Raw genomic sequence first — 17154 nt, 5'->3', positions numbered from 1 at the left:
GCAGCTTTGACGGTAGCTTTCACAATTTCTTGTGATAACCACTCCATAGTCTCGTTGGTCTTGCTTCCATCTCTTCTGTACCCACAGATAAGATTGAGTACATGTTGCAGAATCAATTAAAAAACTATTAACACTTACCAACCTTTATGATATCCTAAGCTTCCCCGAATGCCATCTTGAGGTATATCTTCCGAAATTCCCCACAGAAAAAAATGGAAGTTCCTATTTTTTAAACTTTTAGGTGGTAACCAAGTATAATACAAAGAAGCTGAACTTCAAGATGAACGCTTGGGAAAGAGCGTTAAGCTTGAATCTAAGATTGTCAAAAGTAGATTGAGCAAGAGGTTTGGTGAGGATGTCCACTAAATGATCAGCACTAGGTACGTAGTGGACTTAAAGATGATTCTTGGTGATATGATCGCGAACAAAGTGAACATCAATCTCAATATGCTTGCTTCTATTATGAAAAACCGGATTAGCGGAGAGAGAGGCAGCACTGATGCTATCACACCATAGGCGATGAACCTGGGGCATATTAATATGTAATTCCTTGAGTAAAAATGTGAGCCATAAAACCTCAAAAGAACAGGAAGCTAGAGCACGGTATTCAGCTTTGGTGCTAGATTGAGCAACAGTAGGCTATTTGCGGCAGACCAAGAAACAAGAGATGATTAAAGATGGCAAATCCACCAGTGGACTTACGATAATCAATATTGCCAGCCCAATCAACATCAATGTAAGCATCAATGTGAAAAGTGGTGGTCGGCTTTAACAAAAGAACGCAAGATAGAGTGGCCTTGACATAGCGTAAAATGCGCTTGACAGCAGTCATGTGAATAGTAGTAGGCTATTGCATTATTGACACATTTTGTTGACAGAAAATGAGAAATCATGCCATGTGAGCGTAAGATATTGCAGTGCACCAACAAGTTGCCAATATGGAGTGAGATCAGAAAGAGGCTCCCCAGCATGTTTTGATAGTTTTAAAGTAGTTGACATAGGCATGCAGTGAGGTTTTGCATCAATCATATTTGTTTTCTGCAGAAGATCAAACATATTCGTTTCTTGAGAAAGAAATAAACCATTGGAGGAGAAAGTCGCCTGAATGCCCAAAAAATAGTGCAGGAGGCCAAGCTCTTTAGTGCAAAATTCTTGATCTAGAGTGTGCATGATGGACTTGATCATAATATTATTATTTCCTGTAATAATAATATCATCAACATAGATCAAGATATATAAAGTGGAAATAGATCGCACCCGCAGAAAAAGAGAGGAATCCGCTTTTGAGCCGACGAACCCCAATGTGACCAAGAAATTAGTAAGCCGTTGGAACCAAGCACGGGGAGACTGTTTTAAACCATAAATAGCCTTATGCAGTTGACAAACATGATGAGAAAAACGATCATCGACGAAGCCCGGTGGCTGAGCCATATATACCTTCTCAGTAAGAATACCATGAAGGAAAGCATTATGAACATCAAGTTGCCGAACAGTCCAGCCAAAAGTAATGGCAATAGTGAGAAGAACACGTATAAAAGTACGTTTGACTATGAGACTGAAGGTTTCAAAGTAGTCAATACCATGTTCTTGAGTGTAGCCTTTAGCCACTAAGCAAGTCTTGTATCTTTCTAGAGTGCCATCATCCTTTTAATACGAAAAACTCATTTCGAGCCAATGATATTAGCAGAGGGAGGTGGTGATACAAGAGTCCAGGTGTGATTCTTGTGTAAAGCTGCAAGTTCATCTTTCATAGCTTGAACCCAATAAGTGTGCTTCAAGGCTTGAGACACAGTACAAGGTTCGGTTTTAGAGATTAGATGGGTAAGAAGAGCTGCAGGAAGGTTTGAGACACAGTAAGTGTGCTTCAAGGCTTGAGACACAGTACAAGGTTCGGTTTTAGAGATTAGATGGATAAGAAGAGCTGCAGGAAGGGGATATTTGGAGAGGGTGCATGTTTTTGGCTTAAGAGAACCAGTTTGAGACAGAGTGAGCATGTGGTGAGAGCAATGCGATCTAGAGGGTGGTGAAGGGTTCAGCGGTGAAGGATTAGGTGGTGAATGGGTCAGTGAGGGTGCAGGTTCAGATTGTATATCCTGAACAATGTTGGACGGTAAATGAATGGGAGGGAGTGGTGGTAGAGACGATGTAGTATTTGGTAAATGGTGCACAAGTATGAGAGAGGTGGTATGTTTGGGGAGGGCATGGTAATGACTAGGGGCAGTGGAGGGTTATTTGGTGGAGGTTGGGTTGGTGACGCCAAGGTGTTAAAGGAATATACACTTTCATCAAAAATCACATGTCTGCTGATAAGAAGTTTGTTCATATCTCGATCAAAGCAAATGTATCCTTTGTGGATGCTGCTATATCCAAAAAAGACATGTTGCTTGTTGCGAAACTGCAGTTTATGAGTGTTGAAATCACGTTGACAAGGATTGCAGGCACATCCAAAAACCTTTAGAAACTTATAATTAGGAGATTGTTTGAACAAAATTTGATATGGTGACTTCATTTTGAGGACCCGAGTTGACATTCGATTGATCAAGAAAACAGTAGTTTTAAAGGCAAAATCCCAATACTTATAAGGTAAATTGGCATGTGCAAGTAGAGTTAATCCAATATCAACAATATGCCTGTGTTTGCTTTCTATACTGCCATTTTGCTTATGAGCATGTGGGCACACAACTCTATAAATAAAACCAATTTGTTTGAAATAGGTGGAAACAGTGCGATATTCTCCTCCCCAATCGCTTTGAACAGCCTTGATTTTTCGATCAAGTTGACGTTCTACCATAATTTGAAACGTTTTAAAGATGGAAAGAACATCTGATCTATTTTTGATAATATATATCCAAAAGAAACGAGAGAACACATCCATGAAATTAACATAATAGCTATAACCATGCGAAGATGTGGCAGTCGGTCCCCAAACATCAGTAAAAATCAAATCAAGTGAAACATTAATCTTATGTAATGTTTGAGCAAAAGGAAGAGCATGACTTTTCCCTCTTTGTCATGCATCGCATATTTGATTATGGGATTTGCCGTCAATAGGTAAGTCAAATTTATTCAAAGCATGCATCACAATTTTAAAATCAGGATGTTCCAAACGACTATGCCAATCACCAACCGAGACCCGTTCTCCTACAAGTGTTGTTTTCTGGCGGGCTCTACGTTGTTGTAACTTCAGCTGATACAATCCTCCTTTATTTGCTCCCTCGAGAAGTTTCTTCTCTGTTGTCTGATTCTTAATATAGCAACGATTTGCATTAAATTCAAAAACAACGTTATTGTCAAGGACAAATTTATGCATAGATAGAAGATTTTTAGAGATGGTGGAGATTTGCAGCACATTGTTTATAAAAAATTTTGATGCTAAGCTGTAGAGAGAGGCATTACCAACATTCTTGATTTGAAAACCAGCACAATTTCCAACTCTCAGCTAATCTTGCCCACGATATTTTGAGTGAACAGAGAGTTTGTTTAAGACAGACGTCACGTGATGAGTAGCACCAGTGTCGAGATACCAGAATCCATCATCTGTTTGAGGTATGGTTTCCATATGATAAGCTTCTGGGGATAAAGATCCCTTTTGGAACTTATATAACTTGCAGTTTAATGCACCATGTCCTGATTTCATGCAAGCTTGACATACGGTTCAACATTGAGAAGCAAAGTGGCCACAATTTCCGTAAGCATGGCAATTGACATTTTTATCCTGAGGACATATTCATTTCCCTTTTTCAGGTTTTGCAGGGAAGATTTAAGTTGCTGCACCTTTGCTTTAGATTGAGCAGCATAGATTCATTTTATGATAGTTGAGACTTTGTATGACGAGTCAAGACCTACAACTTGACTATGGATGACTTCACTGAGCGACGAAATGATCCAACTTAACAATAGTTAGTCGCCTCGATGCCATTCCAAAAAGGCTGGATTTAAGATAGTTCTTTTGCCATCTTCACTAGGCAAGAATTCGTCTAGACATTTGAACGACCCATCAATATATTCTATCATATTATAACTCTTAAGCATAGGAATGAATTGAGATTCTCAAAGCAAGTAGTTGTCGGAAGACAGTTTGATGGATAAAAAATGTTGAAGACTAGTTGGTGCAAGTATGACGGAGGAGATCAGACCTGAAAGTGGTAGATTCATGTTGTCCAAACCAGACTTTGTTGATGCTGCAGCCATGTTGTAGGAGCCTTCTTTTGGGGTTGCTTGTTGATTCACCATAACCTAGCTCTGATACCATGCAAAGCCACACGTTAGGAAGAAGAACAAAAAAAAAAGAGAGAGAGAGAGAAAAAAAAAAAGGAGATGACAACAAAATTGCTAATCCCATATTTGTTTCAGAATCGCACGTTTTCTCTTTTTCAGTTGCTATACATAGATGATCCTCATCTTTTGTGGTGGAATCGATTTCCATTCCTCACAATTATCTCCCGCTTGACCACCATTGTTATAAATTTAATTGCATTGTGGCAATCCCCACAGATCCTTAGATTCTTCAACACCCTAACTGGAGAATCCACAGGCAAGTTTAAAAGCCCGTAACCAATGACCAGCTTCTCACTGTGAGCCGATAGGCTGTATTCTTTCTGGTTGAGCTTCACATCATGCAACACAAACTTTGTATCAGGTATATAATCCAACTTCCTGATCGCTGCACCCAACATATCCAGAAAAATGTAGACCTTTTTGACCTCAGGATACGCAGTATCATCCACCAAAAAACATGCACTTGGTTTTCCACATCAACCCAACTGCATCCAGATTCTTTCTTCACTCCTCTGTCCTTCATCACTTACCTCACCCTTGCGATTTCTCCGCACTTCCCAACTGCAGCATACATATTGGATAATGACACACATGTTCCATCATGCCGTGGCCTCAGCTGAAGAAGTTTCTCTGCTGCCTGAATTCCAAGTTCCATGTTGCCCTGAATCCTGCAACCTGCTAGAAGTGACACCCATACAAGTGAATCAGGCTCGGTAGGCATCGATCAATTATTTCTTTAGCCTCTGTTATTCGTCCTGCTCGACCTAATAGATCAATGAAACGTGCATAGTGATCTGAACCAGGCCTTATGCCATATTCTTTACTCATAGACTCGAAGTATTTGCATTCTTCTTCCACAAGACCAGCATGGTTACAAGCAGACAGAACCGTGAGCAAAGTGATACGATCAGGTTCAATTCCTTTATGCAACATCTGCGCAAAGAGTTTCAATGCCTCTTCCCCATGCCCATGTTGCCCTAGAGCTGCAACCAGTGCATTCCAAGACACTGAATCTGCTTGCGTCATTGTGCGGAAAGCTTGATGGGCAGCATCAACAGCTCCACACCTGGCATACATGGTCACCCATGCATTACCAGCAGAAATGCTCGAATGAAGGCCAAGTTGGATGAGCTGAGAATGAAGCTGATGGCTATGCCTTAGAGCTCTAAGTGTTGCGCAAGCTGTAAATACACCAGCAAAAGTGAAGTCACAGGGCTTTGTCCCCTCGTGCTGCATTCTGTTAAAATAGCTTTAGTGCTTCCTCACCATATCCATGTTGTGCATATCCAGAGATCATCACAGTCCAAGTAAGCACACTTCTCTCGTTCATCTTTTCAAAAAGCTTCCTTTCCACTTCAACCTCCCCAGGATCAACATAACCACACACAATGGCATTCCAAGGTCTCTTTCTGGCATTCGACTAATCCAACTTTCCACACTTCGTGTATAAATGACAATCTTGTTTCCCTACGCAGTATATATCCATGAACCTCCATACCTTCCCGAATGAACCTGCAATTGGTAAGAATACTCATGAATGTGAATTCATCAAGCTTTATCCCTTCCTCCAGCATGTTCCCAAACAATTAGAGTTCTTCCCTGTAACATCCAAATTGTGCATAACCAGCAATAATTGCATTCCAAGCCAAGTGAAATTTCTTAGTCATTCCATCAAACAGTTGGCGAGAGGGTTCAAGATTGCCGGACTTGACATAACCAGTGATGACAGAAATCCAAGTGAACTCATCTTTCTGTGGCGTTTCATCAAATACTTGACGAGCAGAAACCACCAAATCACATTTCATGTACATGGAAACCAAAGCATTACCAACAGACACAATTCGTCCAAATCCAGCTTTAACCAACCGAGAATAAATCTGCATCCCTGAGTTCTTATCTGTTACGCTACCACAGGCACTAAGCACTCTGGTGAAGGTAAAATCATCAGGCCGGACTTCATTCCTGGCCATTTTAAGGAAGAGCTGTATGGCCAAAATCATAGCGTTGTACGAAACAACATCACGGATGAGCATCTCATGGAATAATTCTCTTGCTGTTCCCACTTGCCCATGCTTCGAGTATGCTGCGATAAGCGTTGTATGGCCAACTACATCCCTCCGGAGCCTTTGTTCGAACAACTGACGTGCATCATGCAATCTTCCAAACTTCGCGTAAACATCAATGATGCGATTCAGGATGAAGCTTCTGGCATTGAACCCAGAAGTTATGATATGGGCATGGATGATTCTCGCATTTGAGCAGGAACCCATCTCAATGCAGTCCTGTAACTCTTCAGCATAGCGGCGTCCCATAGCTCGAGCATCAACCATGCTCAAAGACTCTGAACAGCGTACTCCGCCAGAGAAATCGAAGAAAGGTACTTCTTCTTCCATCTGAAGCGGTAGAACTGATTCTGCTGCAGAGCTCCAAGAGAATAGCTGCAGCCGTTTCGAAGGTAGCCTGCATGCAGGAACCCAAGATGCCACATTCTTCAGGGTCAAGATCAAAATTCATGGTTTCTGAAGAAGATGTGAGAATGGTTGTCAACTCTTAGCCCAATGTCCAGAAATAGAAACACATTGGAATTTCTTAACAGGCATATAGACCTAAGGCCCTGTTTGATGGCCACAAAAATAAAATCTTCGGATGAATAGCCATGAAATAAAGTACCCAAAACCTCTTCGAAGAAATAATCTCTAAGCTCTGCCTTTTTAACCTGCGTGTGATGGGCATGAAATAAATTTCCTGAAATAAAATATCATGTTTGACGAATGAGTGCAGGAAGCATGGATCACCTACATCAAGCTGTTTACTGGGGTTGCACCAGTGAACCTGGAACAAAAACACCACCTATTTCTGTGCTGCCACCACAGTACTGTATAACTGGTTTGTAGCAAGCTCTTCCCAACAACCAAAGGTACTCATCTACATGAACCACCCATCCATTTTTCCAACACAGGGAATTAACTTGTGACTGAGTAATATAGAGAAATGAAAGAAGTCTCTTATGTTTGAGTACATGTATTTCTAGCATTGTGTAGCTAGTTCTTTCTTCCTTTTGAGATTTTTTTCTAACTTGGCATTCCAACAATAAAATCACTTCCAACAATAGGAAGCCATGATCCATGGTTCTTATCCATCCGAAAGAAGGTTGAATTACACACACGCACGGAAGATAAACCATGATTTTGCTTGATGTCAAGAAAAGAGAATCAGCGTGTTTTGAGGCCCCTCCTGGCCAAGTGAGAGATGCCATGATCGAGAGTTCCAACTTCACTGGTGGGGAATGGAGAACTCATGCTTGCGCGTGCACACACACGCACGCACACACGATACACATGTAGCAAGATTTGTTGCGCTAATTGGCGTACCATGGGTTCAAGCATGAGTCTCATATTATACTGCATTCAATGTGAATTGCATTGAATATATTTTGCTGTTTAGTTGGTTGACGTTGTCTTGCTTTCAGTTTTTTGTCTCCCATAATCAGTTCTGTTCTATAACTCAAAACATGATTACGTTACAATGAGATCTATTGCCAGACAGAAGCTATATGTCGCTTGCTGACGTATCTTATACCCCATCGAACATTCTTCCATAGCTGTTTTCAGAACGAAATCATTCTTCCGATTGTAATTTCAGTATAATAACTAATGGATGCCATGAATAACTGCATACTTTTAGCGAAATGTAGTAGCCTTTTATATTTGGTACTAAACCATGCATCTTGATCCGTAAATGTTGATCTGAAAAATAATAATATGTTTCTTCTGAGACAATTTGTAAGCCATAATCCCAGACAAAATGAACTATAAACAGTCCTTTTTTCTCGACAGCCAATTGTTTCATAAAATTAGAACTTCGATATAAAGGTGTCCCGTTGTGATAGAGCACCTTAGCACGTAATGCATACGCATTGCTAAGTCTGTCAAACAAAATATACTTCCTTAGTCTGGTTTGGACACGGCCGGGACAAGATTATATGTCCTTGTGACGTTGATCTTTATTTTGAAGACAAAATTACTTGCACCATTACTTCATTGTTTAATGCCACGTGATATCACTTTGCCGAAAAGCGCATAATTAATCTGTGCTATATAATTAATGCAATAAAAAATACACTAAATTTGTGATATTAAATGTGGAGAAAATGCTAAGCTGGACCAGAATTTGATCATTTACCTTTCCGATCTGCATTTTATGGGCTTATGATAAATATTTCTGTAAATGAAAAAGATGTTCAAATTCGATCCACTAGATAATATAATCTCGCCTTGAATCTGAAGTGGGCTTATTATGCATCAACCTAACCCACATATCCATTTATAAAGCAAGTAGTTGGGCCTATAAACACAAACAGATGGCTTTACTGCAAGTCTTCGAAATGATGACAGATGTTCTTTAATAATACAGCAGTCATTTAGCAGATCCGGATCTGTTGGTGCAAATAAATATGCCAAGCTCATCTAAAGGAGTGCTTCAACCTCGATGAACTTTCAGAGTTTGTACTGGCACTTTTAGAAGAACCATTTTTGCCTGTCATTGAAGTGCTAGAATTGCTGATGCTACTACTAAAAACCAGAGGGGGTTGTTGCGGGGTCGGAAGAATTGGCGAATCACTTTCAAGCATATTTATAATGCCTGACATCGTGGGTCTGTTTGCAGGGTCCTCCTGAACGCACAGTAAGCCAATGTGGAAACATTTTAAAATTTGACTTGTTGCGGCTGATTCTCGAAGCACTGGATCTATGAGTTCTGACATTCTCCCCTTGCTCCATAAAGTCCAGGCCTACAATCCCATTCCGATTTAGCTACCATGAATATGTGTGGTTGTGTGTGTGTGGGTGTGAGAGAGAGAGAGAGAGAGAGAGGGAGACTTACATATCCAGTTAGGGTACAACCTATTTGAAAGAGGTGAAACCCACTATATGCCTGACCACTCACAATTTCTAAGAGCAGTACACCAAAGCTGTAGACATCAGATTTAATGGAAAATTGCCCATCTATGGCATACTCTGGAGCCATGTATCCTCTGTCAATGTAAGCAGAAAACTTACTCAAAACAATGATGAGCAGAGAGATTATTAGCATAGAGAAGGTCATGAAAATAAATGCCTATCAATGCAACCGGCAACAAGATGACATGCAGAAAATAAAGATGGCTTTTTTCTTACATAACCAGTCGTGCAGAAAATAAAGATGGCTTTTTTCTTAAATTATACTACAAAAGAACGGCCCTTTAGTGGCACAAAAAAAAAAAAAATTACGGGTAAATGCAAAATGTTTTACGTCTAACCAGGGGCTCATGTTTGGTTTGATTTCTGACTCTTATTCTTGGTTTTGTTCTCATTCTTTGTATATGCATCCTTCGGTGATTTCCAAGCCTGGAATCTAAACATGTTATGCCTCTCTTTCTGTAGCTGCACCACAATTAGTTGCCAGTGACTTTTTTCTGGTGTCAGATCTTAGCAACAGAACTCACAAGCTACAAATGTACGTGAATCTAACAATGCTTAATCTTAATAAAAATTGAAAGGTACTCATATTTTCTTGACTTGAAAGGTGCTTCTGTAAATTGAACAAGTAAGATTTTCCAGAAAGTTAAGTTTGCCTAGGTGAAACTAGATAATCTACTCACACGTCATAGAATTTTAACAGAACAAAAGATGAAAATTACGGGATAGAATTGACACCAAACTTTTACATACTGAGTTCCAACGATGATATTGGTGGATCTTGGGTCCTTATCTCCACTAAAGATTCTGGCCATACCGAAGTCAGAAATCTTTGCTATCATCTGCTCATCCAATAAAACGTTGCCTGCTTTAAGATCCCGATGAATAATGTTGAGCCGGGAATCTTGATGAAGATACAAAATCCCCCTTGCACTTCCCACAATTATATTGAATCGCTTCTCCCAATCCAATGATTCACGCTTCTGTGGGTCTAAAAAAATTTTGGCTGCATGTCAGTCTCTCTCTGTGTCTGCTAAGCACCACTAGAAACAATAATAGACTTGTTAGCTGAAAAATAACAAGAGAGGTTTATCAACCATAAAAAAATGCATCAAGGCTGCCATTGGGCATGAATTCATAGATCAGCATCTTTTCTCCCCGATCTATGCAGTAGCCCAGTAAACGGACCAAGTTCTTGTGTTGAAGCTTTGCTATCAATACAACTTCATTCATAAATTCTTTCAAACCTTGCCCAGAACGCTCAGAAAGTCTTTTCACCGCAACAAGCCGACCGTTGAGGCAACCCTGACAGGAACAGAAAATGCATGTAAAGCTCCCCATATATATATTTCTTCCAGTCACAAATCCCTCTCTCTATATACATACATACATACATATATATATATGTAGAGAGAGAGAGAGAGAGAGAGATTGTGTTGAGATATAGATATAACTATAAAGACATACACAGGAAACCAGATCTAACTAAAGATGGCTTATTCAAAAAGAAAAGAAAGAATGCTATGGTCACAAAAGAGAATAAATTGGAGCTCCAAAAAACTGCCAATAGTCAGAAGGAATAGGGTCAATTCTGTTCACTAAATTCTGGAGAAGGGTAGGAGTGAAAGTGAAAGATCAAATTCGCAGAGACTTATCATGACAAGCTCAATTTTTATGAATTTTAACCACCGGCAAATGCGGAAATGTGCTCCAGTTCTCCTCAGATGTCATTAGTTTGTTAATCAAGATATATGGTCGAAGTCAGGTTACATTTTTAACGAAATCCTACCTAGTCAGATAGCTCTTGTTGATAGTTAATTGAACTTCCTCGTGATGCCAAGTGTTGACTAAGTTGTTGCATTTGGAAACTTTATGAGGATTTAATACCAAGAATTGTTAATTCGTTGCATATAAATTTGAAAGTGGATGTAAGGATGTCAATATATCCGATTTGAATTGGATATTCGATCGATCCGATCCAAAAAAATCAGATATGGATAAAAATTTAATATCCGATTAAGAAATCTGATCGGATTCGGATTTAATAAATGACATCCGATCGGATTCGGATTCGGATTCAGATATACATGAATATCGGATCGGATACGGATATGGATTCGGATTGGATTCATTTTTAGACAAATATCCTCTATCTAATACTTGAAAAATGGCAAAATCCGGTTCAAAATTCGGATTCGGATTCAGATATCAATATAAAAATCGGATTCGGATTGTAAAATCAGATTTTGGATTTGGATTTCGGATTTGCATTATATATGAATATCCGAAAAATCGGATATGATTGAAGATGTATCTGATCCAAATCCGATCCGTTGACATCCCTAAGTGGATGGTTTAAGGGATAAAGAAAATTAAAGTGAATTACTAACTAAGCCCACATGCATGAATCGGATTCATTTAACGCATTATTGTTGCTAATTGGGTTATGGTCGGCCATTTCTGTAGTAATTTCAAGCTTTATAAATAGTAATTTAAAGTCGATTAATTGAAGACAATCTTACAGACCATTATTGGAATGGATACGTGCATGTAGATTTATGGAAATGGGAAAGAGAACCGCAAGGAAAATAATATATATTATATAATGCAGAATTGACATCCGATCTGGAACTAAGATGTGAAGAATAGATATTATGGTTTTATCTAAGACTTGAGGTCAAAGCAACAGAGCAACTCTGGATTATAAAAACATAAATATCTGAAGTGTATATATATAAGCAATTTATGTGATAAAGCCTTTTACTTTTGCCATCTAATGAGTTGAATAAATGAAAATTTTGGTCAGCGACGTTAATGGATGAACAGTGGGAAGTCACATGAGTACAAGAGGGAACAACTTGGTAACTGCATAAAAAATTGGTACTATCAGATGCCAGCATATGTACATCAGAACATATAATGGGATACCAAAATTAGTAAAAGTCGCCATACGATTCAATTAAATCAAGATGCAATAACAACTGAATTTTTATTCATGAAGTACCTTATATACGGGACCAAATCCCCCCCGTCCAAGCTTATTCTCTTCTGAGAAATTGTTGGTGGCCGCCTGCAATGCTTTTAGGCTGTATTGAGGTAGGTCATGATTCCTTTCTACCTCAGTGAGGTTACCTAGTGAAGCCAGTTCACTTCTGTATCTTCTTAGTTCCTCTGCCATAACAGGAGAGAAATTAAAATTGAAGTCCACATATGAAGTCATGCAAAGCCACCATGAAAAAGTTCAATTTCTATTGGCTAGTGAAACTCACCTTTAAAATTTTTCCTCTTTCGGCTGCGGGAAAGCATCACGAAGATCCCTATTGCTAGCAGTAGAATCCCCACTGTGGAGCTAATTATGGCGATCATGCGTTTCCTCCGTCTGTCATTGTCACTTATTCTCTCTGAGATATGCAAATTCAATCAATATTGCTCAGTTTTCCCATGTGCATCTCTGGAAGTGAGAAAATGATAGGAAAAGTTCGAGGTAGAAAACACTTTTTTGTTCGCATGGTTCCGGAGCTTCTGAAAAGGTTGCTAGAAATCTTAAATTTTTAGTCTACGAAATCAAAGCTTAAAAACTTTCCAAACGATCAGTCTGTCCTGTTCTTCAATTTCCTCTTTTCTTTATAATTAGTTTTTCACATGTAAGAAGCAAAACAAATTTTTCTCGCAGTGTACAAGTTGTCATGTGAGAACTTGGGCTTAAGTTGAGCCTGAACCCATTTGACTGCAGACCTTGTGCATCGAATGTGTGAAAGAAAAATTCCTATAACCCAGAGGGAAAAGAAAAATTCAGCGCCGCACCATCAGACCCAAACTCGAAAAAGAAATCATCTTGCTTTAAATGGCATAAAAAAGCGATAAAGACTCGAAATGATCCAAAATAAATGTAGTTTCCGATGAACTATATAAAAGTAGAGCGACCTAAATAACAATAACAATTATAAGACACTGCAACAATAAGATGCGAAACTGACGTTGTTATGGCGTTAATGACATAAATAAAAGCGATAAAGACAGGAAATCTTCTAAATAAGTGTCACATTTATGAGGGAATGCTTGAAGAACTGGGTAGTCAATTAGAGTGCCTCCTTTCTAGTTTGCAACTTAAAAGAATAGGTTTCATAAGAATCCAACTGATGACTGAGTTTTACGACTCAATCTGACCAGCTATGCTAAATCTCTTGATCGTGGGAATTAATCTACAGTGGCAGGAGGTGCGAACCTGGATGCGATGGCGAAGGAGGCACCTGTGAGGTTAGAAAGAAAAGCCTGGTGTCATACCCCATGGCACAGCTCGCGGAAAGAAACCGCCATGGTCGTTCTTCTGTGTTATTGTTTTCAATCTCTATCTGTTTGGTAGCATTCTGGAGACACAGCATGCAATCCACCAAAGTAAGGTCCCTGGTGCACTGCGCCATTCCGTAGCTGGTAAAGCCATCCATCTGCTGTATCTTGGTAGCGTACATGTTTGGGTCATTGGCAGCATCCCTTGCTAATAAGTTCAAAAAATTGCGGGCAGCCGCCGGATCGGCAGATTTGGTGCTCTCTTTGGGGGATATCCGCACCTTCTCGTTCCCACCAATGCTTCCGAAGAATCGCGTATCGGAGAAACGAAGCAGACAGGGCGCGAGCCATATCATGGCGGACCTGTCATTTGGGCAGTCGACCTTGACCCTCTCGACAGCGACGGCGGTGCAGTTCCGGCAGATATCGGCTGGGACGTAGCCGAGACAGAGCGCGAGGCCGTAGGCCGTGTTCGGCGCCTCACCAACGGAGGTGTTGGAGAAGCCAGTGTTGGAAACGGAGTCGACGAGGGAGCTAAATAGCTGCTCCAAGTTTTGCCCGTATGTCTGCGATATCCCATCTACGCTTGTGGAGCACCTACTGTAGATGAAGGTGTTGTTTCTTATAAGATTTTCAACGTAAGAAATGAGCTCTTGATCGCTGGCATAAACAAATGCAGGAGATTGCAGAACCACAAGAAGAAAATTTAACAGATACGAAAGGCGTGGGATGATCGATCTCCCGCGTCGTTGCCCTTGGTGAGGTTGATCACCGACGGTGAAAGAGAAAGAAAAGAAGCTAAAGAGGCGCTCGCCGCACCTCATCTCATCTCTTTGCTAAGGATTGCTAAGGAGTAAGGAGATGTCAATTGACAACGCCGGCGTACTTTTGCCACTTTCCGGTCGACACTTCTCCATTCGCCAGAGTCAGCATTCACGTACAGCCGCTGATATGACTTATGATTGGAGGAACGCCGATACAGTATTGCTGAAACCGATACTAACTGATACTGATTTGAAGGTGGACCACCGGACCGATACTGCAAAAACCGGAAACTCAAGCTAATTGGTTAGACCTTTGAGTTGTATTTTCCTTTGTTTTTCCCCAATGGGAAATTAAAAAAAGTTAAAAAAAAGTAACGTGGCTTCGCCAAAATAGGCAAACGAGTCAAATCGAACTTGAATCGGTTAGTTTGAATCGATTTTTACAGCGATGCAAGAATTTTCTTTCAAATTCTTGCTGACCGTAAAGAAAGACTTTGGATCGCGTGTTTCTTACGTTTAAGAAGCTGTCTTAATTTTAACTATCTTTCTGCAAAGAAGAACAGTAAAAGACGGTCTTGCCCATGTCGACGTGATTCTGTGGATTCAATCAGCCTTGGAAACTTGGGCACTGCCCATGTCGACCGCGTGATTCTGTGGATTCATTCAGCCTTGAAGCTTGGGCACCCCTGCTGGGCAGCCGGCGGTACTTAATCCTGAACATTGGGTTGGATCACTGCCCGGTACTCGGTATCAGGTTACTAAACAAGTTTATCTTATTGGGTCGAGCCGGGCTTGAAACTGTGACTATGGGAGGGGGGTATGAGAAGCCCGACTGTAACTTTTTTTTTTTTTTTTTAATTAACACACAATTTTTGTTTCTTAACCTTATTTCAATGTTTCATACTTTCGACCCTCATCCCTGCCCTTTAGCAATGGGGAAAGCTATAGAGATGCTGCAATCAACAGTAACCCCTTTGTAGCTGGAAGAAAGTGAAAGGCTAGTGGGTTGCTGATGATAAATCGATGCCAGCGACCCAGAAATAGCAGCAATCAACGTGTTGGTGGCGGTCTTGTACTCGAGAAAAAAAGGAAGGAGGAGGTGCAGCTGCGGGGAAGGACTGGTTAGGAGAGAATTAGAGGGAAACCCAGAGAGGCAAAGGGCCTGTCTGCGATAGGGAGAAAAGAGACGATTCAGGAGGAAGTGATTGGGATGGAGGGAGACGAAAGTTGTAGCGGGGAGAGAAAGAGAGATTAAGAGGGAGTCTGGCAAAAAGGAGAGGTAGGTGGGAGAGAGCACGAGAGGGAGAACTTAACTTACGGTTTTTTTCAATAGCATTACCTGGCTTAGATTTGAACAATTTTAACCCGTCGGCCTAGCCCGATGCCCAGCCCTAATAGTAACTAGTATTAGCCCATCCTTAACAGTAACTAGTATTAGCCCATCCTTAACAGTAACTAGTATTAGACTCGATTTGAGCCTCGACTTGAGCTTGAAAAAAAGTGCTGGGTGGGTTTGATATTTATTTTATTAATATATATATAAATATAATATTTTTTTATAATAATATATATTTATATATTATTTTATATTAAAAATTATATTTTTAATTTAATTAAACCAAATTCAAACCGAGTTTTGACTGAAGTTTTAATTATTGGGTCGAGCTTAAACCCAAGTTTCAGGTGTCAAACCGGCCCTCATTAGGCGTAATCAACTTGGGGGCAAGAGCGGGCTGTGAGCTCACCAACAGCCAGCGGGACACACACAACAATAATTGACATCTTACTTTATTGCCGTCAACCAACCTGATTATTTTACTCAACCGCCATCTCCATACAGCCATTCGCAATATATAATTCCTCGCAGTTAAATACTTTGACTAGTATGACCCTAAACTGAACAAATTTTGAATTTTGAACAATACAGCCACGCGTTTGGTTGCATAAATCTTGAACAAATGTCACTCAAGTGATTTCCCATGTCAGGGTAAAAGTTGTCATTGTTTGAAACCAAGTCGTACTTTCGCACGGACGTGGTTAATGCATGGCCAGGGACCTTTAATAAAGTTGTCTCACGCTAAGTTTTTCTCGAAAAAAAAAAAGTAGTTACCAATAAATGAAAATAATACAGGTAGACGAAGGAAACCCATGGTAAATTCTTTGGAAAATATTACACTAGCATAACTAAATTAAATAATGCTGTGTGAAGAGGGAAGTAGGCAGGGAGCAGTCAGGTCAACTTTAGAAAAGAAAATGGAGTTTTAATACTTTCATACATATTTTCATTTTTTTGTTTCAAAAATAGCTTTTTAATAGTTTTCGTCGATTCGCAACTGAATCAGCCGAATTTCCTTGATTTTCAGATTTACAACATTGGTTCAAACACTGCGAACTTGCCTATCCTCTCAGTTGTCCACAGAGGCGACAAACGATTTCACGACAGTTATCATCAAAGCTGTTGCTGTTCTAAAACGAACCACATTTAATGGACAGTATGCACAAGAAAGATTCCTGTCCGTTGCGGCTCCGATGGTTGATATCCACTTTCAGTTTGGATTCCGTAGAAATATCAAATGTGCCAGAAAATGGATTCAGGTAACAAATCTCTAGCACACTTTGACACCAATAACAGATTGTGACTGTCCAATGATTATGCCTTAAATTCGTTTCATGAATCTACTCTGATTTTAAAGGAGCCAAAATTTTGAAACCATTTCCTAACTTTTTAAATCTGTTATCCAAGAGATCGCCCTAACCGCGCACATCCATTTTTTTATAAAGCCAACGCTTTCCCGTCAGATACATCCATTTTTAATGAAGCCAATGCTTTCCCATCAGATAATGTGTGCTAGGCCAGTGGTTCTGACTCC

General features: G+C 40.0%; 1 protein-coding gene and 1 pseudogene across 1 annotated transcript; both read right to left on the bottom strand.

The window, feature by feature from the left end:
• Window positions 1-4318: 4318 nt before the first annotated feature.
• Window positions 4319-7171, bottom strand: LOC116246961 (pentatricopeptide repeat-containing protein At1g25360-like; annotated as a pseudogene).
• A 1559-nt stretch (window positions 7172-8730) lies between these two features.
• On the bottom strand, window positions 8731-14344 carry LOC116246957 (cysteine-rich receptor-like protein kinase 19). Its single transcript, XM_031618881.2, has 7 exons — window positions 13459-14344; window positions 12503-12634; window positions 12238-12404; window positions 10331-10538; window positions 9987-10224; window positions 9160-9310; window positions 8731-9067 (listed from the first exon to the last, which is right to left on the bottom strand). Exons 1-7 carry the CDS (start codon window positions 14342-14344, stop codon window positions 8741-8743), a joined length of 2109 nt encoding a protein of 702 aa, XP_031474741.1. The 3' UTR covers window positions 8731-8740.
• Window positions 14345-17154: the final 2810 nt, after the last annotated feature.

This window comes from Nymphaea colorata, chromosome 2 (assembly GCF_008831285.2).
Source record: "Nymphaea colorata isolate Beijing-Zhang1983 chromosome 2, ASM883128v2, whole genome shotgun sequence".
NCBI lineage: Eukaryota > Viridiplantae > Streptophyta > Magnoliopsida > Nymphaeales > Nymphaeaceae > Nymphaea > Nymphaea colorata.
Note: the sequence above shows the minus strand (reverse complement) of the source record. Positions and strands in the feature narration are given on the sequence as shown.

What these genes read in the sequence shown, in the direction of transcription:
- LOC116246957 (XM_031618881.2), bottom strand. Translation starts at nt 14,344, where the DNA reads ATGAGGTGCGGCGAGCGCCTCTTTAGCTTCTTTTCTTTCTCTTTCACC. An exon ending in GATTTGGTCCCGTATATAAG is followed by an intron (nt 10,539 to 12,237) that starts GTACTTCATGAA and finishes TGTTCCTGTCAG; the next exon opens with GGTTGCCTCAACGGTCGGCT. An exon ending in CCTTGATGCATTTTTTTATG is followed by an intron (nt 10,225 to 10,330) that starts GTTGATAAACCT and finishes AAATTTTTTTAG; the next exon opens with ACCCACAGAAGCGTGAATCA.